Genomic DNA, 25201 nt, shown 5'->3' with positions numbered 1-25201 from the left:
AGGAAACACGTGCAGTCATGGGGAAAATGTACATACCCCTTTCAGGCAGTGGCAGGAATTGAACCTGGTTCACCGGTACTATAGAGCTCTGCGCTAACCACTACACTACCATACCCCCCACCCCCCGAGGTATTGAAAATTTATTCCAGGTAAGTGTATTGGACCTTTGCAATTCTTTGCTTTCCTGTGTTACGAACCCTGTAACTGGGTCACTTACCAGCAAAGATAGAGAGGTCCGTTGAAGTCTGATGATACTATTTTTAACCGTATTTATTAGTAAAAATACAGAAAAATAATATCAATGCAAATATACAGATAATATACGTCGTCAATACTAAATCTAAAAGTGCGGGTATAATAATAATCAATAAGAAATAGCTCTATCGTTGTCTAGGGGATAATGTATTGTCCGATGGAAATATAAAGTTCACTCAGTTCATGCAGGCTGCAGCCTTTGGGGACCGCTGGGATTGCAATGGTTGGAGAGAGAGAGAGTTTTGGGAGAAAAACTTGCTGGCTTTCCTTTTATGATTTCGATCCGTCGGAGTCTCGTTAGTGTGGCCGTTCACTTGTGGCCTCTTCTTTAGCTAAGCCGTTCTTCCGTGATGAGCCCGCCACCCTGGCAAGGAAGGACGCACACACAAGCCCTCACCGGCGTTCGCTATAAAACACTGTCACTGGCTTTCCAGCGTTTCTCCTGGTGCATCTGAAGGGGTTGTTCCCCAGACCCTCTTTTATCCTTACTCACGGGGTCTCAGATGTCAATCAGGTTGGGTTGATGCAATCCCTCAACCAGCCCACTCTGGTCGTCCCCTGAGGGGCTTCAATGAATAGTACAGTACTCAATACACAATTCCGTCTCCAAGAGACAATAGCCGTTATCAGTGGTTTTGTTTCGCTGAGGCCAGGACACATTCCAAACCTTGTGGATTCTCTCTCATTTCCTGGGTCCCAGACCCGAATTAATAGCGATCTTGCGATTCTCAAAAAGGAGGGGGCGACTTTGTACCCTTTGGCCCCTCAGAGTTGTGGCACATGCGTAACACCTGAAAGTGTTAGGAAATAGATTATTTGTAATATTTAAAGTGGAGGTTGATAAGTTTTGAACGGTTGGGAAATTGAAGGCTGTGGAGTTCTGGCACAGAGGAAGAATCGAGGTGGGGTGGATCAGACCTGATCATATCAAATGGTATTGCAGGCTTAAGGGAGCAGGTGGCCTGTTCCTATTTTTGTGTTTTTAATTATTTAGGTGTAGTGTAGTCTTCCAGGACAGATGACCAACCTGCCACTGAGCCTCTTGCCAGTTGTCTGAAACTGGCCCCTGAAAACTGAATGATAGCTTGTTTTGACTATAGGAATACATAAGCTCAGTTTTTTTTTCTACTGGGTTGACCTTCTGACTAGTATTTTAGAAGAGAATCATTGGTTATTTGAGTTAATGTGCTCCTGGAGAGTAAATCAGTAATAGGAAAGCAAATTTAAAAACCTTGTTGTCTCTTCAGGTACATTTGAATGACCATTGCTTGCCTTCAAAATCAAAATGAAGAAAAAATTAACAAAAATAATTCTCCATCGTTTTCAAAAATAACTTTTTACTAAAAGCCAGTGTGTATTTAGTTTAAAGCATATATGTCAAACTCAAGGCCCGCGGGCCAAATCCGACCCGCGGTGGAATTATCTTTGGCCCGCGAGATAATATCTAATTACTATTAAAGCTGGCCCCAGTAATCGAAGCGCCTATGGCGTATGATATGGCTAATGCTGAGTTTATTCAGGTACCAGGTTTTCAGGGTTTTTAGTGTTTATTCGGCAGTCTTGCTCGCCAGTCTTCTTCATAAGAAACGGAATTTGTAAAGTGAAACACTTTGTAGTTATAGCAGAGACTGAGACACATGAGAGCAGGCTGAAAAAACGGAGGCAACGAAAGCTGCGTTCGCACACGTCCGACTGATCCGGCCCGCATGAAGCTGCATTTTGCTCAATCCGGCCCGTGACCTAAAATGAGTTTGACACCCCTGGTTTAAAGTGTAGGAAAGACATTTTTGTAAATTACTACACTTTTTTTTTCAGATGAACACCAGGTCTTAAATTCATTTATGTCCAAAGGAAAAGGTAGATTTCCTTCTGACTTATGAGAAATTAAACAAATAAGATATTATTTCTTGAACAAATGCACCCTCAATGTGACTGCACTATGATAGTAAGAATGAAGTAGGAAATACTGGAATTTAAAAATAAAAGCCTTAATCACAGCTAAACTCCAACTTGTGAGATCAAAAATAATGTCTGTAAATGACAGAACTCAGCAGAGGTACACCAGGATTATGCTTCGATTAAGAATCCAGATATCTCAAGAGCAGAGGCACCATGATGGTGTAGTAGGTAGCACGCCACTATTACAGCTTGGGGCATTCTGGAGTTTGGAGTTCAACTCCGGCATCATTTGTAAGGAGTTTCTACATTCTCCCCATGAACTGTGTGGGTTTCCTCCAGGTGCTGCAGTATCCTCCCACAGTCCAATGACATACTGGTTAGTAGGTCAATTGGCCATTGTAAATTGTCCTCTGATTAGGCTAGGGTTAAATAGGTGGGTTGCTGGGTGGTGTGGTTCATTGGGCTGGAAGGGCCTGTTCTTCATTGTATCTATCTATGTATGTATGTACAAGGGATTGGGTTACATAATCTGTTGCCTTGTCATTAGTGGGCAAGTAACCCAATGTAATGAAGAATGATGAGATGAAATTCTCTCTTACCGTCTACAAGGGTCATGTCCAATATGAATTTAGGAAACCACATGTCAATGTCTAGCAATTTAATAAAAGTCCTATAAAATGTGTTATTTAACCCAAATAGCTGTGTGGCTTTCAGGTTTGGGAAGTGGTATATTCTGTTTGTTAGATACTTCTGTGAAACAGTGTTTAAGGTAATCACTTGGAGTAAAATAAGTTTTCTTTTTACTTCATCTGTTACAAATCCTGAATGCTAGTTGATACTGTGTCATAGAAGTCAAAATTGTTTTAAGCCCCCACACAAGTAATTTATTTTGGTACTTCAGATAAAGCTAGATTCAAAATGATTTTAGGTATATTTTGTACCTAAAATATCTTTCTGGATTAAGATTCTTCACTTCAAAGTCTGGTCCCTAGATTCAAATTTCATCATCAGTCCTGCTTATTACTCAAGATTAATTTTTATCATTTCAATTTCAGCTACTGGATTGGATTGAAGGGAAAGAAAGAAATATACGGGCATTGCTGTCAACTATGCACACTGTTTTATGGGAAGGGGAAACAAAGTGGAAGCCTGTTGGCATGGCAGATCTCGTTACTCCTGAACAAGTGAAAAAAGTCTATCGGAAGGCAGTACTTGTTGTTCACCCCGATAAAGTAAGTTCACCCATCTATCAAAGTTAATGTATGCTAATGCTTGTGATCTCTATAATATACTAAAATCACTGTGCCAAGTAATGCTGGTCTTTGCTTAGTGCTCTGAATTTCACCCGCATTCACCCCTCTGTCTATAATTATCTGGTACCAATACTTGGTAATCTTGATTAACTTCTGCATCCTGCAAGCAGTGATGATGCATTGCAGGTAATAGACCATAGACAACATAGTCCTGAATTTCCATCTGCAGAATGGCTCTGATAGCCTTTGACAGAAATTGAAGGTGGGAGTGTTGATTTGGTTTCTGCTGCATGCAGTGTGAGGTAGCTTTAACATGTTTTGTCATTTGACATGCTATATCATTTGATTTTAATTGCATTTCAGTTCTGAATTTGTTCACCATGTATTGGATTATGAATTTTGAAATATAACAGTTTGCATAAGGCAATCTACAGCCAATCCACTAATGGCCCACCTGACAGACAAAGTCTTTTTGTCACAGTAAAGTTGAAAATCTTAAACCGGGAAATGGAAATCACATCTTTTTCTCGGTATTCCTGAAGTTAATTGTGGAAAGAGCCATGAATTGCTTTAAAAAAATACAAACTGTTGGAGAAACTCAGTGGGTCTGGCAACATCTATGGAGACAAAAGGATATTCATTAATTTGGGTCAAGACCCTGCTTCAGGATTGAGTGTAGGCAGGAGATTGCCGGCATTCAGAGTTGAGAGGAAGGGTATGGCAGGGGCTTCCACGCGATGGATGAAACTAGGTGAGGAAGGAGATGATGGAGGTTGTGTCTGGTAGAGGTGGAGGAGGAGGGTGGGTGGAGTCTGGAGTCATTGGCTGCTGGGTGATGTTAGAGAAAGAGGTGCCAGATGGAGTCAGGTTGGTGGGAGAGAGCAAAAGATAGAGATGGAGACAAAGCTGGAAGATGAGCGGAAGCAAGGGGTTGCAGATACTAGAGTCCGATAAGGAAGATGATTGGTGGAACGAGGTAAAGGAGGAATGAGGGACCAGCTGGAGAAGGGGATAAGAGCCAGAAGATGTGGTGTGTGGGTGAGAGGAATGTCAAAGGGTTTCAGATTAAAAATTGTATCTATTATACTCTTATCTGGACGTAGGAAATATAAGTAGTTGGGATCTTAAAATATCTCTAATCTGTAAGTATTGAAAAAAGTAAGTATTGGAAACGTTAAATTTCATTGAAAGTTGCACAAAAGAAAGATTCCCGCCATTAAACAAATCCTGAGATTGTTTAATACCCAATCTGTCCCATTCCTTAGATAGGGTTTCAATATCTTACATTTACAGTCTGCTGTTGGGACTGTAAAAGGCCTCTTTAGATAAAATTAAAGGAGACTGGGAAAAGGATTTACAGATTTTCATATCTGAAGAGAGCTGGAAGAGTATTTTAAAATTGAATAATTCTTCATTATTATGTGCTTGTCATTCTTTATTACAATTCAAACTGGTACATAGAGTTCATATGTCTAAAGACGAGCTCTCTCGTTTCTACGCAGATATTTCCCCCTACTGTGATAGATAAACTGATGGAGTGGCCATGCTAATTCATATGTTTTGGACATGTCTGAGCCTTGAAAAATTTTGGAAAGATGTATTTCAAACTTCTTCTGTACTTTTCAGTGTTAGTTTTAAGCCCAATCCCTTGACTGCCATGTTTGGTATTGTTGAGGATAGTATTACAAAACTGAAGCCATCTAATTTGCGGGTATTGGCCTTTGTCTCTTATGGCCAGGAGGGCGATCTTGCTCAAATGGAAGGAGGCTGCCCCACCCACTCATGTGTGGCTATCTGAAATTATGTTGTGCCTTGATCCAGAGAAGATTCGTTGTTCGATTTCTGATTCTGAACATGATTTTCTAATGTTATGGGGACCCTTTCTGATTTATTTTCATAAACTTTGAACTGTTATTAAAGTATGGAATTGAACCATTATTAATATAATATTATATGGTAAGGTTTTTCTTCCTCTTTTTCCACTACATTTTGGTAGTGGGGGTAGATTTTTTAAATAAACAATTATTTTATTTTATTTTATTTCATAATTCAATCTTTTTTTTCTACATGATTGATTTGGAATATGGGATACTGTGATTTAAATGTAGTGTAAATCGTATTACTTGTATCCTTATGAATTTTGTATTTGTATTCATGCAATTTATATAATAATAAAAATATTGAAAGAGAAGCGAGGAATGAATTTGTGGTTGGTGGGGCATAAAGAGAGGAAAATGGAGCAATGGGAGTTTGTTTGTACCATTGAAGACTATCCCAGGTGAAAAATAATGTTATTTACCTCTACTCAGCTTTTGGTATTCCTTTGCTTCTATACATGCTACTTGAGTTCAGGAGTTTTTTTTTCCATTGCCGATTTAGCAACTGTTGTCTCTTATATCTACAGGAGTATTTGCATTTGAAATCTTCTTTTGATACTCCTTTGACATCTATTAGAAATGGATTTATTATTATAATATATCTTGAGATACAGTAGAAAGTTTGTCTTGCATACTGTTCATGCAGCTCAAATCTTTGTATTGATGTAGAACAAGATAAAAACAATTTAGAATTAAGTATAACAGTGGTAAAGAGAGGGTAGTGCAAGTAAGCAATAAGGTGCAAAATCGTAGTGAGGCAGCTGAGTTCAGGAGTCCTTTTTATTGTAGTAAGGAACTACTTAGTAGTCTTATCACAGGGGATACAAGCTATCCTTGGTGTGTGCTTTCAAGCTTTTGTATCTGCTGCCTAGTGGGAGATGGAGAAGGAGGAATATTTGAGGTGAAGGGGTCTTGATTATGCTAGCTGCTTTACTGAGGCAGCAAGAAGTATAGACAGATACCATGAAGGGGAGACTCTGATGTTCTGAGCTGTGTTCACAATTCTCTGCTGTTCCTCTGCGGTCATGTGTGAGCAGTTTTCATACTAAGCTGATGTGTATCCAGGTCCTATAAGTGCATCAATAAAAAATTGGTAAGTGTTGACAAGGACTTGCTAAAATTCTTTAGCCTCCTGAGGAAGCAGAGGCATTGTTGAACTTCCTTGGCCATGGTATCTACATGATTAGACCAGGACTGGCCGGTGGTGATGTTCACTCCTAGGAGCCTGAGGTTCTCAAACTCAACACCATTGATGTAAACACTATGTGCCCCACACCCCTTTCTGAAGTCAATGACCAGTTCTTTTATTTTGCTGCTATTGAGGGAAAGATTGCTGATATGACCCTTTTTTACTAAGCTCTTTATTCCTTCCTGACTGCTGACTGATTGTTATGAGATATGGCCTACTGCAGTGGTATCATCTGTTAACATGAATGGCAGAACCTGGACATGCTGTCATAAGTGTACAGAGAGTGGTGTACGGATCTGAAAATCCAACCTTGTGGAGCATCAGGTTTTTGAATAATTGAGTTGTTACCCTTATTGTGGTGTGTTGGTCAGAAAATTAAGGATCCAGTTGCAGAGGGAGGTGTTGGCTCCTAGGGTCCAGAGTTTGGTAATAAGTTTGCCTAGAATTATGGTATTGAAGATGGAACTGTAGTCAATAAACAATAGTCTGCTATAAGTGTGTGTGTGTGTGTGTGTGTGTGTGTGTGTGTGTGTGTGTGTGTGTGTGTGTGTGTGTGTGTGTGTGTGTGTGTGTGTGTGTGTGTGTGTGTGTATGTATATAGATATATGTAAGAGTGGACATCATCATCGGATTCCGATGGACAACCACCGAAGAAGAGAGAGAGATAGATAAATAAAAATAATTATTGTTCTTGATGGTTGAAATTGAAGTGCTTTCATGCAATTTGTTGATGGCACATGTTGCAAACACAGTGAATTGATAACTGGGTAGGGAAAATGCAGTGAATCAATGGTTTTTCTATTTTGGATGGGGTTCAGTTCTTGACTGCACCCATCCAGGTAAGTGATAGGTTTGAAAGCATTAACAATTTCGTAAACACGGGAATGATTTGGAAAGGAGTCACTTGACTTCCTATTTCTAAAACCCAACCTGCTGAAAGGATTAAGCCATTGAAGTCTTGAGATGTATGTAAATGTGGGAACATTCAATGATTATGATGTAGTTGAAGATAAATAGATCAGGTGATTTTCTCCTGTTACTGATGATCATTTCTTCCCAACTGGCATGCTAGAGCTTCAGCTGTTACGCAAGGCTTTTCAGGCATTGCTATCACTTGGCATCCTATCCAATAACTGTTGAATTTTAACTTTGATCTCTAGGAATGTAGGGCTCCATAATATCATACTCCGTTGCCATGGGTTTGCAGTCAAACATGCTTACTATTACCAAAGCTCTAAACTTTACTTCTGAGTTTGGATCAGGCTATGCTGAGATGAGCAAAAATTCCGGTGTTCAAACTGTGTTGGTGAGAAGTTCTTACCTGATGCCCTTTAAACGGGCTGTTAGGTCTGTTGTTGATTTGATTAGGAGCAGGATGCATGTATGTAATTTCAGATTTTGTCCAGTAGATGCCAATATTACAGGTAGAAAGGAAAAAGCTAGCTCTAGTGCAATTAAACAGCTCAGTTGTCATGAGGTGATATAACTAGAGTGTATGGAGTCCAGTCAAGTATTATAGAAAACAGATTATAGCAATTAGTAGTACTTTGAACCGTGGAATCTCTGGGAAATAGGTTGAGTACAATTAGCTTATGAAGTTGCCTGAAGACACACATCAGCCTCCTTGTGGTTTTTTTTATATATAGCTTTTTTTAAATTACGTAGTTCAGTCTAGTTTTTTGTACAGCGTCATGTAACACCATGGTCCTGAAAAACGTTGTCTCATTTTTACTACGCACTGTACCAGCAGTTATGGTCGAAATGACAATAAAAGTTGACTTGACTTGAGGTCACCTATTAAAATTCATTGCCAGCTGATCATATACAGATCTTGACCAGATGTGCTAGGGCTTGAGTTTTATTCTGATTCTCCATTAACTGTCAGACAGCTTTGCTTTGTTGATAACCTTGTGCTTTAAAAAAAAAAGCAGAGATCAGGAGAAATCTCCTTAGCCTGATGATGGTGAATCTGTGGAATTCATTACCACAGACAGCTGTGAAAACCAAATTATTGGGAATATTTAGAGAGGATGTTGATAGGGTCTTGATTAGTAAGGAGATCAAAGGTTATGGGGAGAAGGCTGGAGAATGGGGTTGAAAAGGATAATAAATCAACCCATGATGGAATGGTACGGCAGACTTAATACGTTGATTGGCTTAATTTGTGATTCACCATGAGATCACAATGAAGGGCAATGCACAGTTATACTGGTGATCTTAGCATTTCATTGTTGCCTTGTTTTTGACCCATCCTTGAGTCTTCTCTGCAAGATGATAGTGCATATTTTTGGTACAAGCAAATTTGATGGAAGGAAGTACTGTTTTAAACCTCCTCTTCCCAAGTATTCAAGAGTGATCATTCCTATCAAGGCTATCTCAGATAGGTAAGCAAGTGATATGTATGTTTGAGGACAATATGTGGAAAAATGTGTTTCTTTATGTTGATTTCTCTACCAACAGATGCAGGTTCAATATGTCCAATCCCCTCTGTAATCTGCTGCTACTGATTTACCCTTAATGTTCCCTGCCTCTGAGTGATATTCATCTGAGAGTAGTTATGATTGATCGGTATTAGTTGGAGGTGGATGATGATTAACAGCTGATTCCATTTATATTGTTTGTTCTTGGGTAATTACCACCTATACCAACATCGAGGTGCATCCCTCCTTTAGTTTTCTCTTAATACAGCACCTCTTAATCCTCCTCCCTCAGATGTATTGAATGGCATGAAGTTCCAGTACTGACATCAAAGATGCAGACTCAAGTCATTAGAAAATTACTGGCAACCTGTTTGAGCCTGAACGCACACAGCACATACAGTCACAGTCATATTAGCGCATGGCCTGAAGATTGACAAGTTGACAAAGTGCAAGATATGTGTTTATGTAAGACAGTATAATGTTACTGGCACTATTACTGTAAAGCCTGAGTGGGGGGAAGCCTCAGTTCCTCTCTCTCCTCAGGAAGTGGAGGTGTACCTGTTTTCTCCTGGCTAAGGAGCAGCTGTTGAGGAACCAGGTAAGATTGTCAGTAATGTGCACGCCAAGAATCTTGGTGCTCCTGACTCTCTTCATGGAGAAGCTGTTGATGTGCTGTAGGGAATGGCCAGCCTGCACCATCCTGAAGTCCACAATCATTTCTTTAATCTTATCCACGCTGAAACTCGTGCTGTTGTGTTTACACCTGTCACAAGCTGAATTACCTCCTTGTATGCTGCTTCACCGTTATTGACGAGACCAACCACTGTCTTGTCGTCATCATTATGTCATGTGATGTGGTTAGAACTGGAATTGGCAGTATATTTAAAACAGAAGTTGATAGGTTCTTGATTAGTAAAGGTGCCAAAGATTACAGGGAGAAGGCAGGAGAATGGGGATGAGAGACAATAAATCAACCATGATGGTATCGCAGAGTAGACTCTGGGTTGCACAGCCTGATTCTGCTCCTATGTGTTATTGCATTTAACTTCTTTATCTTTTTTTAAAGCTCTCACTCAATTGTTTTAATCCTCTCAATATTTTACATCCTCATTTTTTTATTACGATTGATTTACATTTCCAAGTCTCAAATTTTCCACTGTCCAGTGTGTCTTTCAATATGGTTAAAGACATGAAGATTTTCACCTTGATGTTAATTTTCCCTGAAGAGGGTGTTGCACAGTTCGGATATTTGACTGACAAGAATTTGCTCTGCAAAAGCACAGTGGACGATTATGGCCAAGTGCAAGTGTGGATGAACAGCTAATTTTTTTTTTACTCCTAGAAGGAATTTGATCCTGGAAGGATAAAGGTGTCTTGTGTTTCCAAACTTCAAGCAAATGATTGTCAGGGTATATAGAAACAATGTAGTTTGCGAACAATACTCTGAGGTGTTTGTGGTCGAGGGTGAGGCTAATTTACATTACAGAAAAGTTATTGTATATTACTACATTTTGTAGATGCTGGCACTGGATGATTAAAATGAGGATCCTGTGTTTTTAATTAAAAGACTAATGAAAAAAATCAGTTATTCATTGTTGAAAGAATAAATTGGTCAGTAACATCTGGTAATTTCAGAAAAGGCTAGACATGCTCAAAATCTATCAGCTGCTGTAAGAAACAGTTAACTTTTCAAGTCGATGACTTTTCATTAGGACTGTAAAGTAAATATCCTGAGAAAGTGATATTAGAATAAGTTTTGATTATCTTGTATTTGAGTGAAAGTGATTCTCTGTGAATTTTGTCTTGTGTTAAACATTTTCCAGGTAAAATGTTTGAGGACTTTATAAGCCCAGCTTGGGTATTTAAGTTTACTCATTCTCACTTAGTGCTGGTGGCACCTGCTCAGCTATGGTGCCTCATCCTTGCGTATTGAGATAAGCTTATTGTCCAAGTTTGAGTGACAAGTTATTCTGCTTCACCAGTGGATTGATGCCCTCAATGCTGGGGCATCTACAGTAGTTCTCAAAGCATATTCATCTATGAATAAGGATTTGGATTAACATAAACAGGATGCAAGAACAGGTGCTCCAGCTTGATAAAAAGATGCATCCTGGCAGGAATCCAAATTTGTCAGTGTAAGGATACCCTGTCATTGTGTGTGTTTTGGTTTCAGACTCTCTTCTAGTTGTACATGAAACAATCCTTAAAATTACAATTAATATCTTCTTTCACACAAATATTTGCTTTCTCTGCTTGTCTTGTGTGTCTGTCCTGTGTCAGAATTAGGCATAGGTTCACTTGAGTCAGAATTGTTGAAAACACTATTTTTCCAGCTTGGGAGTGCTGATGCCAATAATTAACAGAAGAAATTAGTTCTGTGAATACAGTATAGGTATTCATCCTCAGTTGTCTCTAGGTGGTGATGATCTCTTGAGCTACTCCAGTCTAGTTGGTGAAAGTACTTCTACAGCAATTTAAAGTGATTTGTCTTAGCATATTAAAAATGTGTTTGATTTGGAACCATATAAGTGATGTGTGTGAGATTTAACTGCTTTGGCTGAAAAGGATGATGTATTTCTAATAGCACCACATCTCTTAAATTTCCAGAAGTTGCTTATCACCAATAAGTTCTGACGCTGTTACACTCAGGAAATTAGAAAGAATTTAGACAGCCTGGAGAGAAATGTATGTTGAAGAATTCTTCTTTCAAGATAAAATAGATTACATTTGATTAGAAGAAAATTGGGATAGATTTGAAATGAAAGAACTTGGCATGTTCAGAGTCTGTCATTTTTGTCATCCTGTCTTTTTTTCCTTCTTGTGAAGAAAATTTGGGATTACTAACCATTTGCTAATCATAATTTTTGCAGGTAATCATCTGTCTGAGGTTAGAGTTCTGGATTGAAAAACAGAGTAAAAGAAACCGGCAAATGAAATAGCACTAAAGTGTGCCTGGTTATGTATTTTCAGTGTCATTCTCTATTTGATGTATGTATTTTCATTTTATTTTCACAGGCCACTGGTCAGCCATATGAACAATATGCCAAGATGATATTCATGGAATTGAATGATGCCTGGTCAGAATTTGAAAGTCAAGGCCAAAAGCCTCTGTACTAATTTAATGCAAACATTTTGCCCGTGTTTACTGTTGACTCTAATTGTGTTAAATGTTTAGTTCCTATTTTGCTTTAATGTGGAAGTATACTGCCTTCCCTTGGTAAATCTGTATACAGGCACTCATTTACTAATTAATTGAGTATATATCATTCAACCAAGCTATTCTTGTTTCGAAGACAAGTCCTTTTACAAGGGGTTTTGTTTAAAGTAAATTATAACTGGAAAAAAATCACTAATACATGATTTTTGGGGGCTTATAAAAATAAGAATTGACCCCTTCTGTGATTACTTTCCTCTTAATTTTGTTTGCAATGCAATTTGTAACATTCTGCCCGAATCTTAATATTTACATACTTTATTCTGAAAAATGTTGCATGTAATTTGAAATTTATCATGTCGAAGTTCTGCTTTTCATTTCACACCATTTGAAATTAGTGTATTAGTATTGTTACTGTTACTAATTGCTGGACAATGTAACATTACGGAGTCTGTGTATATGTAAAGAAAAATTAAACACCTTGTCTAGGTAAAGCAACAAGCTTTATGGTACATCTGGAATCATCATCTCACACATTCAATTCCTGATAGTACTGATCAGTATTACTCACTTGCAGTCTCGTTAAGTGTCCTGCCTAATAGCCGCTTGGGATTGTTATATTATGCTGTAATGTGAAACACAATGGTTTGGAACTGTGCTTGTGGCTCTCGCATATCAAGCTCCAGTTATTAATAATGCTGTTGTGAGCCATTGCCAAGATGAGGGTTCCTCATAGCAATAAGAGGAAACGATACAAAGCAAATAGTTGTGCTTAAAATTGTACTTCACTTTGTGCTTTGTCAAAGCCAAAATAACCAAAAGCTTCCTTTGGTTCTTTTGCTGAAGCAAAGTAAGCAAAAAAAAAAAGGGAGTGAAAATCACTTCTAAAATGAGAAAAGCTGTGAATAAAAGCTAATTGGCGTATGGAATGTCAAGGTAAGAGTGGCTGCAAATAGGCCCTAGACAATATCATGAGCACCAGTTGTAAATATAGAATTCCATTTTCAGGTACATCCTTATTATCTAATTTAATGGAGAAATCCTAATTCTAGAGCATTATTCAAAATATTTTATTTAATATGCCATTTTGTTTGTATATACCATGTAATCTGTTTGAATTTTTCTTCCCCCCCCCCCCAAATGTTTTATTCTACAGTCTGATACAGCAGAACACTAAAAGATTTGTTGTCTATGCACTTTTGTGAATCATGCAGATCATTGTTATTATAGTACAGGAGCTTCACAATTTAGTCTTTATGCCTGAATATACGGTCCATGGAATGTCAGATTAACTTTGATTTATTACTTGTGTGTTGGTAGGATGAGATGGGGTGGGGATAGATGGTGAGTGGGGGAATGTAAAGAAAGCATAGATTGAATGTTAAATTCATTATGATCTTTGTTACATCTGATGTCATTGTATGAAATGTGACTATTGAGAAAATGTCTTAAGTTCTAAATTATGTTCATTCTAAATTGTACATAATACTGCCTGTTATTGACAAGAAATAAATGTGTGTATTGCTGAACACTGGCTGTTTGATCTGCACTGCAAATACAATTAATTCTTGGCTTTTCTTCCAACAATGAATATTTTTGAAGAAACTCTGAATTTACAAAAAAGATTATATGTGAAGATCCAAATAGTCCAGTGGATTAGGGAGGTTGATGATAACCAAACGAAGAAAGTCTGATTCCTTTGAATGTGTTAGTTAATCAAAGTTACCCTGACTAACATAACTGTAAAGCAACATTAAAACCATTCGCAAAAGTATAGATTGTCAAGTAATCAGGTACAATTTTTAAATCAAGCAATCATCAATGACATGATAAGAGCAAATGACTCCAATGATCTTGTCTAATTGGATATCTTTGTGCTTGTTGTTGTTCTCCATTTTGTATGGAGCATGGAATGTAAGTGGAAATCAATGTAAGTTCAAAATGGCCAGTCATCCAAGATAACTTGGTATCAGTGATGAATAAACAATTGTTTGTGTGGATCATTCATTTTCCCTGGATTTAAACCAAGTTCTGTTATATTACCTTTTTCTGTAAATATTTGCAAACCTTTTCTCAAAGTTTTATGGGTTTCAGATGTGTTCTGTCTTTTGTTAATGGTTCTAACTGCTTCATTGCTCTTTAAATACAATTTATTATTTCAGTCTTGTGGAATTTGTTTCCTATCTTGCTCATCATTTCTTTCCTTACAAAATAGGCACCTTCTGGAAGCTTTTGCAAACATCTTTGTTGATTAAATTTAAACTACACCAAAAGCACTATGCAGTGTGCATAAGGGATATGTATCCTTCATTTTCTAGCTATATTTTCAGTAAGTTAAGGGTGCACTATCAGAATCAGTTTTATTTTCACAAGATCATGGACTAAGGGGCATTGGTCTAAAGGGTATGTGGAACTGGTATTCTAATTACTGTTTGCTAATTCCTTGTTATAAAAATTCTGGAATTAATTAACAAGATATGGCTGACCTTCATAGATGCATAATACCTTTGTCCAGTTCCACATTAGTGAGAGTGATCATGGAGATCATATCATTGAGTATAGGACCCTTGACTGGAATGTTACCAGAATGGCCATCCAGACATCTAGACAAATGACTTGGAGATAAGAAGTTTAACCCAGAAGTAAAAATAGGTGATGGAAGTTCATTTTGGCTTCACATATAATTGCAGAGGTTTCATCCTCTGGGAATTGATGGCTGGGAACAAAATTTCTGGTGGTGATTAAACGCAAAAGTTCAGTTCTCAATTTTGGAGGAAAGGGATTAATATTTAGCGTAATATAACTGATGTTGAGATATATGACTTTGTAAAAGATGCTTAAAAGCCGTATATTGTGATTCAAGCTTCTTTAATGTCATTTCCAGTGCAGAAGTGTGAAGGAGAACAAAATAATTGCTCTGGATCTGATGCAGCAAAAAAAAACCTAATAAGATAAAGAACACAATAATCGAAAAAAGCAATAAATATAAATGCATAAAATATCTCATACACATTAATTGCATGTCAATAAAGTGGCAGTATGCACAGGGGTGTCTGCATGTAAGGTTTCAGACAGGAAATGATAAAGTACTGGTGGTTGGGGTTGTGGTGGGGTGGGTTAGTGGGTTGATAGAATCTTACTGCTTGGGGAAAGTAAACATTGAGTTTGGTGTTTCTGGCATGGATGCTGTGTAGTCTCCTTCCTGATGGGAGTTGGACAAACAGACAATGAACACAGTGGGATTCTTTATGATGTTCCCAGCCTTTTACCAGCACCTTTCTGTCCTTGGTGTGGGTGATACATTGGGCAGTTTTGACTACCCACTGCAGAGCCTTCCTGTCCACCACTCTGCAGATCTGATGCAATGTAACCATTCAGCTTGTTGGGATGATCTCTGCTGTGCATCTGTAAAATGAGGTGAGTATAGATGTGCATTGTTTGCATAATTCAAGTTCAGGAATAAAGGAGATGTAACGTGGCTACAAAGCTGTCTGAGAGATGGAAAAAGGAGTGGTGACCAGATTTTAGGCTGGAGGAAAATGTTCAATGATAGGTGCCAAGGGTTGGCAACAGAACAACCTCTGTCTTTCATTTGTGAAAATTAACGCAAAAAACCATACTTTCAATGTGATGCTGAACTCAAGTACAGAACTCCACTATAAGAACATGGTGATGGCCAAGGTAACATATTTGTGAAATGGATCAGAATCAGGTTTATTATCACTGGCATGTGTAGTGAAATTTGTTAACTTAGCAGCAGCAGTTCAATGCAATACGTAATATAGAAGAGAAAAAATAATAAATAAGTAAATTACAACATATATTTATTGAATAGATTAAAGATCATGCAAAAAAATTATACATTTTAAAAGTGAGGTAGTGTCCAAGGGTTCATTTAGGAATCGGATGGCAGAGGGGAAGAAGCTGTTCCTGAATATCTGAGTGTGTGCCTTCAGGCTTCTGTACCTCCTACCTGATGGTAACAGTGAGAAAAGGGCATGCCTTGGGTGCTGGAGGTCCTTAAAAATGGACGCTGCCTTTCTGAGACACCGCTCCTTGTTGAAGATGTCCTGGGGTACACACAGCAGATGAAACTTTAAGTACCAAAGTGTAAAATGATTTTATTTAGGAAGAATGGGACAAATCAAACAGCCAGTTTTAATGGATGCCCAGAAACCAAGAGGCTTGGTGATATATGCTGACAAATCTTTGAAAGTGGCAGAACAACTTGAGAAGGCTGCTAAAATGTAGAATCGATCTATGAATTTTTCAGGAACACTGGTTTTACTTGAACTAAAACATTCAGTTTTGAGCACTAAACTTTAAGAAGCATGTCAAAACCTTGGAGAAAGTGCGAAAGACATGTTCTAGAATGTTGATTTTCTATTTGTAATTATTCTGTGCCAAGTCTCCATCCTAAATGAATGATTCTTCATAATAAGACTGTGACCTTTGATACTAGGGAATTCTGCTATACCTTGTGAAATCTCTTCTGAATGCTGTAGCAATTGATGAGATCACATCTTGTTCCTTTAAATCCTGGCAGGTGTAAACTCAGTTTATGAATCTCGACTTCTGTAACCAATCTACTGTACCTTCACAGGAATCTGGTGAACCCTTGCTGCAGTAATGCAAATATCTTTCCTTAAGTCAAGAAATCAAATTTGCGTATAATCTTCTCGATGTGGTTTCACCAGGTATCTGTACAATTCCAGTAAGGCAACTTATCTCTTGTATTCAAATACTGTAGTACTGTAATAAACTTCAACATACAATTTGTCTTCCTAATTGCTGTCTAAAATTGTACATTAACTTTCATGTACAGTGAGACCCAGGTCCCTAATAATGTTTCGCCAATAACTTGATCTACATTTCTATTTCAGACTTTGTCACTTCCTGATCCTCTCATCTCTCTCCATTCACGCCTCCTCATCTCTTGGCATTTCTAGGAGGTACAGAACCTGTCCCTACACCACCCACCTCATCACTACCCAGGGACTTAAACAGCCTTTATAGGTACGGTAAGATGCATATGCACCTCTTCCGACCTCTAATTGCATTTGATGATCCCAGTACAGCCTGCTCCACATCAATAGGACCAAGCAAAGACCAGGCAACCAGTTTGCTGTTCATTTGCACCTTCACCCCCCCCCCCCCCCCCCCCCCGGAGACATCTTGTGCCTCCAGTGACATGTCACTATTATTCCCCATTCTCACAGTGACTTGTTGATTTTAGGCCTTCTACACTGACACAATAAATGGAATGCAAGAATGGCTCATCGTATTCCGCTTGAAACACAATGGTATAAAAACTGAATTTTCCATTTTCAGGTAATTCACATGCTCTGGGTTTCTTTCCCACCCTTACTGGTTCAGCCAGGATCTCCCTCCATATGCTTCCCTTTTCCATTTCTATTTCTTCACCCACATACCTATCCACCTGGACTGCTTTGTCCCAGCCTACCGTTCCTAATGCCTCCCCTATCCGCCCATCATCCCTCCCTTATCTGCAGTGTGGACAGCAGCATGCTGAGCACACAGCCTCAAGGAGCACCAGTGCTCAGTGTCTTCATCATGAGAGACGTTGCTGCCCACACTGACTGACCGTGGTCTGACTGTTAAGAAATCCAGAGTTCAATTGCAGAGGGGGGGGGGGGGGGGGTGATGAGACCTGGTGAGGACAGTTCCTAGGGCCTAATGGTACTGAAGACTGAGCTGTAGTCTACAAACAGTAGTCTGGCATATGAGACCAACTTGTCTGGTTTCATTTATTACTTACTAGACCTTGTCTCAGCTCTCCCTTTCATCTGTCCATACTGGTTATCTTCTGTCCACACGCTCAGCACTGAAGCCGGATCATGACTCAAAACCTCAATTATCCCTTTGCCTCCACAGATGCTACTTAATTCTTCCAGCATTTTTGTTTGCTCCAGATTTTGACATCTGCAGTCTCTTTGTGACTATATTGTATTTCTACTTTTTTACCAAAGCATTTTTCCACATCATATTCAATTTGACTTGGCTTTTCCATTTGATTAACCTGTCTATATTCTCTGAAGCCATTCAGCATCCTTTCACACCCCACACTGTCGCTCAGATTTTTATCAGCAACATATGTGGCTATATTGTGCTTGATCTCCCTTCATCTACAGTATGCCATTGAAATAGATTGTTGCAGTTGTGTCCCTAGCACTTGTCCCTTAACTTAAAGTTTCCCTTTGACTCGAGCCCCCTTAGGAGGATGTAACCAGTGTGGAAACTTTGGGGCTTTGCCTCAAGAGGTTTCGACAAGAAGGGCCTCAGGCCAGAGAAACGGGTAAGGAGGGTAGGTTTTTCCTTTCATTATTGCTGATTTGGTCTTAGTTGCCCATAGTACAATGTAAGCAGGATGGCAGATATGGCAGTGGAATTCACGGAACCTGATGGTCTCCCTGATGACTGCGGGAAGTGCAGCCAACTCCAGTTCATGAAAGACCGAATTAAGGAGCCGTAGCTGGAGTTGGATGAACTAAGGATCTTCCAGGAGGTAGAGCAATTGATGGAATTAAGCAGGTGGTTACACCCAGAGTGCAAATACAGGGAGTAGATGGGTGAACACTGAGAGAGGTAAAGGGAGAAAGAAGTCCCCCTATGGCCATTCCCCAAAGCAACTGGTATACCCCTTTGGATACAGCTGAGGGGGATGATCTATTTGGGCAAGGTAGCAGTAGCCAGACCAATAGTATTGTGGTCGGCTCTGAGCTTCAGAAGGGTAGGGTGAAGTCAGGCAGAGCAGTAAACATAGGGGACTCGATAGGGGGACAGGTAAGAAATTTTGTGGCAGCCTGAGAGAGGCCCGGATAGTGTGTTGCCTCCCAGATGCTAAGGTATAGGATGTCTCCGAGTGGTTGTAGAATATTCTTGAGGGGGAGGGTGAACAGCCAGATGTCATGGTATATGCTAGTACCGATGACATAGGCAATAGAGCAGGTCCTGCAAGATGGTAATCTCCGGATTACTCCAGGGAAGGTCAGACCAGGAAGATGGCACAGATGAATAAGTGGCTGAGGAGGTGGTGCTGGGGGCAGAGTTTCAAGTTCTTGGATCATTGGAACCTTATCTGGGGAAAGGGCAAACTTGAACTGGAGGGGAACCAACAGCATGGGAGGGAACTAATGTGATTGGGAAGGATTTAAACTAGATTTGCAGGGGGGTGGGAACTGAAGTGAAGAGCCAGAGGATGGGGTGGTTGGTGCACAAGTAGAGCAGCTTGTAGGGAGTTTGTGAGGAAAGATAGACAGACGATAGAGCAAAGATGCACTCGGCCAGATAGTTTGAGATGTGTCTATTTTAATAGAAGGAGTTTCATAAACAAGGCAGATGATCCACACATCGAACTATGGCATTGTGACCATTACAGAGACTTGGATGTCTCAGGGGCAGGAATGGCTGCTGAGTATGCAGGGCTTTAGATGTTTCAAAAAGTACAGGGAGGCAAAAGAGGTGGGGGTGTGGCATTGCTAATCAGGGATAGTATCATGGCTGCAGAAAAGGAGGAAGTCATGGAGTGATTGTCTACTGAGTCAGCGTCGGTGGAAGTCAGAAACAGGAAGGGGCAATAAATCTACTGGATAATTCTTGTAGACCCCCCCCCCCCACCCCCAGTAGAATCAGAGACATCAAAGAGCAGATAGGGAAGCAGATTCTGGAATGGTGCAATAATAACAGGGTTGTTGAGCTGGGTCATTTTAACTTTCCCAAGATTGACTGGCATCTCCTTAGAGCAAGGAGTTTGGATGGGATGGAGTTTGTTAGGTGTGTTTGGGAAGGTTTCTTGACAAAATATGTAGATAAGCCAACTAGAGGAGAGGCTGTACTTGATCTGATATTGTGAAATGAACCTGGTCAGGTGTCAGATCTCTCCGAGAGCATTTTGGAGGTAGAGATCACAACTCTATCTCCTTTATCATGGTGCTGGAGAGGGATCGGAGCAGACAGTTTGGGAAAAACATTTAATTGGTGTAGGGGGAAATATGATGCTATTAGGCAGAAACTTGTGAGCATAAATTGGAACAGATGTTCGCAGGGAAATGTGTAGCAGAAATGTGGCAGATGTTCAGGGAGTATTTGCATGGTGTTCTGCATAGGTATGTTCCATTGAGGCAGGGAAAGGATGGTAGGGTTAAAAGAACCATGGTGTACAAATGATGTAGAAAATCTAATTAGGAAGAAAAGCTTACAAAAGGTTCACAAAGCTAGGTACTATTAGGGCTTTAGAAAATTACAAGGTTTCCAGGAAGGAGCTTAAGAACGAAATTTGGAGAGCTGGAAGGGGCCATAAGAACATATGATATAGGAGCAGAAGTAGGCTATTTGGCCCATCAAGTCTGCTCCACCATTCAATCATGGGCTGATCCAATTCTTCCAGTCATTCCCACTCCCCTGCCTTCTCCCCATAACTTTTGATGCCCTGGCTAATCAAGAACATATCTATCTCTGCCTTAAATGCACCCAATGACCTGACTTTGCCTCCACAGCCGCTCATGGCAACCAATTCAACAGATTTACCACCCTCCGACTAAAGTAATTTCTCCGCATCCCTGTTCCAAATGGACATCCTTCAATCCTGAAGTCGTCCCCTCTTGTCCTAAACTCTGCTACCATGGGAAATAACTTTGCCATATCTAATATGTACCCATCTAGAAATGAATGCCAACATTACATTCACCTTCTTCACCACTGACTCAACCTGGAGGTTAACCCTTAGGGTATCCCACACAAGGACTCTCACTTTGCATCTCTTCATCTTGAATTCTCTCCCCATCTAAATAATAATCTGCCTATTTATTTCTTTCACTAAAGTGCATGACCATACACTTTCTAACATTGTATTTTATTTGTCACTTCTTTGCCTATTCCCCTAAACTATCTAAGTCTCATTGCCGGCTCTCTGTTTCCTCAACACTACCCGCTCCTCCACCTATCTTTGTATCATCGGCAGATTTAACCACAAATCTATCAATCCCATAGTCCAAATCATTGATATACATTGTAAAAAGCAGCAGACCCAATGCCGACCCCTGTGGAACTCCACTGGTAACCAGCAGCCAGCCAGAATAGGATCCCTTTATTCCCACTCTCTGTTTTCTGCCAATCAGCCAATACTCCACCCATGCTAGTAACTCCCCTGTAATTCTATGGGCTCTTATCTTGCTTAGCAGCCTTATGTGCGACACCTTGTCAAAGGCCTTTTGAAAATCCAAGTACACCACACCTACTACATCTCCTTTATCTACCCTGCTTGTAATTTCCTCAAAAAAATTGTGGTATGTTTGTCAGGCAGGATTTTCCTTTCAGGAAACCATGCTTGTTTTGGCCTATCTTGTCATGTACCTCAGATACTCCGTAATCTCATTCCTAACAATCGATTTCAACAACTTCCCAACCACTAATGTTAGGCTAACAGGTCTATAGTTTCTTTTCTGCTGCCTCCCACCCTTCTTAAATAGCGGAGTAATATTTGCAATATACCAGTCATCTGGTACAATGGCAGAATCTATTGATTCTTGAAAGATCTACTTCCTTCAGAACGTGATGATGCATTCCATCAGGTCCAGGGGATTAATCCACCCTCAGGCTATTAAGCTTCCTGAGCACCTTCTCAATTGTAATTTTCACTGCACATACTTTACTTCCCTAACACTCTTTAATGCCCAGTATACTGCAGATGTCTTCCATTGCGAAGACTGATGCAAAATACACATTCAGTTCTTCTGCTTCTGCATCCCTCATTACAGTATCTCCAGCACATTTTTTATCGGTCTTATATCTACCTTCAACTCTTTTTTACCCTTTATATACTTTAAAAAATCTTTTAATATCTTCTTTGATATTAGTTGCCAACTTCCTTTCATTATTCATCTTTTCCTTCTTGATGACCTTCTTAGTTCCCTTCTGCAAATTTTTAAAAATTTCCCAATCCCCTATCTTCCCACTAGCTTTAGCTTCCTTGTATGCCCTCTCTTTTGCTTTTACTTTGGCTCATGACTTTGTTAGCCATGGTAGTGTCCTTCTTCCATTTGAAAATTTCTTCTTATTTGGAATATATCTGTCTTGCACTTCCCTCATTTTTCACAGAAAATCCAGCCATTGCTGCTCTGCTGTCCTTCTTGCTAGTGTCCCTTTCCAGTCAACCTTGGCCAGTTCCCCTCTCATGCCATTGTAATTTCCTTTATTCCACAGAAATACCGACACATTGGAATTTAGTTTATCCTTCTCAGATTTCAAAGTGAACTCGATCCTGTTGTGATCACTGTTCCCTAAGGGTTCCTAATCTTAAGCTTTCTTATCACCTCCGGATCATTGCACAACACCCAATCCAGCAAGCCGATCCCCTAGTGGGCTCAACAACAAGCTGTTCTAAAAAGCCATCCCTTGGACATGCTACACATTGTCTCTCTTGAGGTCCAGTACTGGCCTGGTTTTCTCAATCCACTTTCATGTTAAAATCCCCAACAATTATCATGACATTGCCCTTCTGATACGCCTTTTCTATCTCCTGCTGGAATTTGTAATCCCCATCCCGGCTGCTGTTTGGAGGCCTGTATACAACTGCCATTAGTGTCCTTTTACCCTTGCCATTTCTTAACTGAACCCATAGAGACGCTATACCTTCTGATCCTATGTCATTCCTTTCTAATGATTTAATATTATTTTGTATACACAGGGCCACACCACCCCCTCTGTCTACTAACCTATCTTTCCGATATGCCGTATATCCTTGGATGTTCCGCTCCCAATGGCAGCCAAGTTTCAGAGATGGCCACAATGTCATACTTGCCAATCTGTAGCTGAATTTCAAAATTGTCCATTTTATTTCTTATGCTGCATGCATTCAAATATAACACTTTTAGTCCAGTATTAGTTGCTTTCTGTTTTAATTGCACCATGCCTCTATTGCCCCGTAACTCATCCCAGTGGCTGTGATTATGCCTCTTTCCTGCCTGTCCTTTTTATCATCTCTGTTGCACGCTATCTTTGATTTATTTCTGTTTCCCTCTTCCTCAGCCCTATCACTTTGGTTCCCATCCCCCTGCCAAATTAGTTTAAACCCTCTCTAACAGTTCTATTAAATGTGCCTGCTAGGATATTGGACCCCTTTGGGTTCAGGTGTAACCCGTCCTTTTTGTACAGGTCGTACCTCCCCAGAAGAGGCCCCAATAATCCAGGAACCCAAAGCCCTGACCCCTACACCAGTCTCTCAGCCACACATTAATTGCGCTTGTTAGCATGTGGCAAAGGCAGCAATCCTGAGATTACTACCCTGGAGGTCCTGCCTTTCAGCTTTCTCCTTAACTCCCTAATTTCTCTCTTCAGGACCGCCTCCCATGAGAACGTCTTGATGAGCATGAGTACAGAAGAGCCCAAGGTATTCTATAGGTATATGAAGAGCAAGAGGTTGAGCCATGTGAGAATAGGACCAATCAGATGCGATAGTGGAAATGTGTGAATGGAGTTGGAGGAGGTAGCGGAGGTGCTTAATGAATGCTTTGCTTCAGTATTCACCAGGGAAAAGGACCTTGGCAATTGTGGGGATGACTTACAGCAGACTGAAACACTTGAGCATATGGATGTTAAGAAAGAGGATGTGCTGGAACACTTGAAAAGTTAGGTAAGTCGCCGGATCTGGATGAGATATACCCCAGGCTACTGTGGGAAGAGAGGGAGGAGGTTGCTGAGCCTCTAGCAATGATCCTTGCATCATCAATAGGGATGGGAGAAGTACCAAAGGATTGTAGATGTTGTTCCCTTGTACAAGAAAGAGAATAGAGATAACCCAAGAAATTAAAGACCAGTGAGTCTTACTTCAGTGGTGGGCAAGTTATTGGAGAAGATCTTGAGAGGCAGGATTTATGAGCATTTGGAGAGACATAATCTGATTAGAGATAGTCAGCATAGCTTTGTCAAGGACAGGTTGTGCCTTACGAGCCTGATTTAATTATGTGAGGATGTAAGAAAACACATTGAAGGTAGAGCAGTGGTTGTAGTGTATGTGGATTTCACTGAAACATTTGATGAGGTTCCCCATGCGAGGCACATTCAGAAAGTAAGGAGACTTTGCTCTGTGGATGCAGAATTTGGTTGCTCACAGAAAGCAAATGGTGGTTGTAGATGGTTTGTATTCTGCATGGAGGTTAGTGACCAATGGTGTTCCCCAGGGATCTGTTCTGGGGACCCCCCCCCCCCTTTGTGATTTTTATAAATGAGCTGGATGAGGAAGTAGAAGGGTGGGTTAGTAAGATTGCTGATGACACAAAAGACAAAAGTTAGAGGTGTTGTGCATAATCTGGAGGGTTGTCAGAGGTTACAGTGGGACATTAATATGATGCAGTACTGGGTTGAGAAGTGGCAGATAGAGTTCAACCCAAATAAAAGTGAAGTGGTTCATTTTGGTAGGTCAAATTTGAAGACAGAGTATCATATTAATGGTAAAACTCTTGCAGTGTGGAGAATGAGCGAGATCTTGGAGTCCGTGTCAAAGTTGACAGTGTTGTTAAGAAGGTGTATGGTGTGTTGGCCTTCATCAACCATGAGATTAAGTTCAAGAACCGTGAGGTAATGTTACTGGTATATAAGATCTTAGCTAGACCCCACTTGGAGTACTGTGTTCAGTTCTGGTCACTGAAGATTTACAAGGGTGTTGCCTGGATTGGAGAGCATGCCTTATGAGAATAGGCTGAGTGAACTTGGCCTTTTCTCCTTGGAGCGACAGAGGATGAGAGGTGACCTGATAAAGGTGTATAAGAAAATGAGAGGCATTGATCATGTGGCAGCCAGAGGATTTTTCCCAGGGCTGAAGTGGTTAACACAAGGGGGCATAGTTTTATAGTTCTTGGAAGTAGATACAGGGGGGATATCAGAGGTAAGTTTTCCACACAGAGAGTGGTGAGTGCATGGAATGCACTGCCAGTGACGGTGGTAGAGGCGGATACAATGGGGTCTTTTAAGAGACTCTTAGATAGGTACATGGAGCTTAGAAAAATAGAGGCAATGCAGTAGAGAAATTCTAGGCAGTTTCTAGAGTAGGTTAAATGTTCGACACACCATAGTTGATCTAAGGGCCTGCAATGCGCTGTGAATTTCTATGCTCTATTGAAAATGTCTCATTGGGACTT

General features: G+C 40.1%; 1 protein-coding gene across 2 annotated transcripts in view; it reads left to right on the top strand.

The window, feature by feature from the left end:
• The window catches only part of dnajc6 (DnaJ (Hsp40) homolog, subfamily C, member 6), a 130426-nt gene extending 116850 nt beyond the window's left edge, over window positions 1–13576 (top strand). For both annotated transcript variants that reach the window (XM_073063186.1, XM_073063185.1), the window contains 2 exons: window positions 3210–3386; window positions 11909–13576. In XM_073063186.1, the coding sequence (XP_072919287.1) occupies window positions 3210–3386; window positions 11909–12010 (279 nt within the window). In that variant the 3' untranslated portion in view covers window positions 12011–13576. The remainder of the gene's footprint in view (window positions 1–3209; window positions 3387–11908) is intronic.
• Window positions 13577–25201: the final 11625 nt, after the last annotated feature.

The sequence above is a fragment of the Hemitrygon akajei genome, chromosome 12 (genome assembly GCF_048418815.1).
Source record: "Hemitrygon akajei chromosome 12, sHemAka1.3, whole genome shotgun sequence".
Lineage (NCBI taxonomy): Eukaryota > Metazoa > Chordata > Chondrichthyes > Myliobatiformes > Dasyatidae > Hemitrygon > Hemitrygon akajei.
The sequence above is the reverse complement of the archived record's forward strand: the minus strand, read 5'-3'. Positions and strand labels throughout refer to the sequence as shown.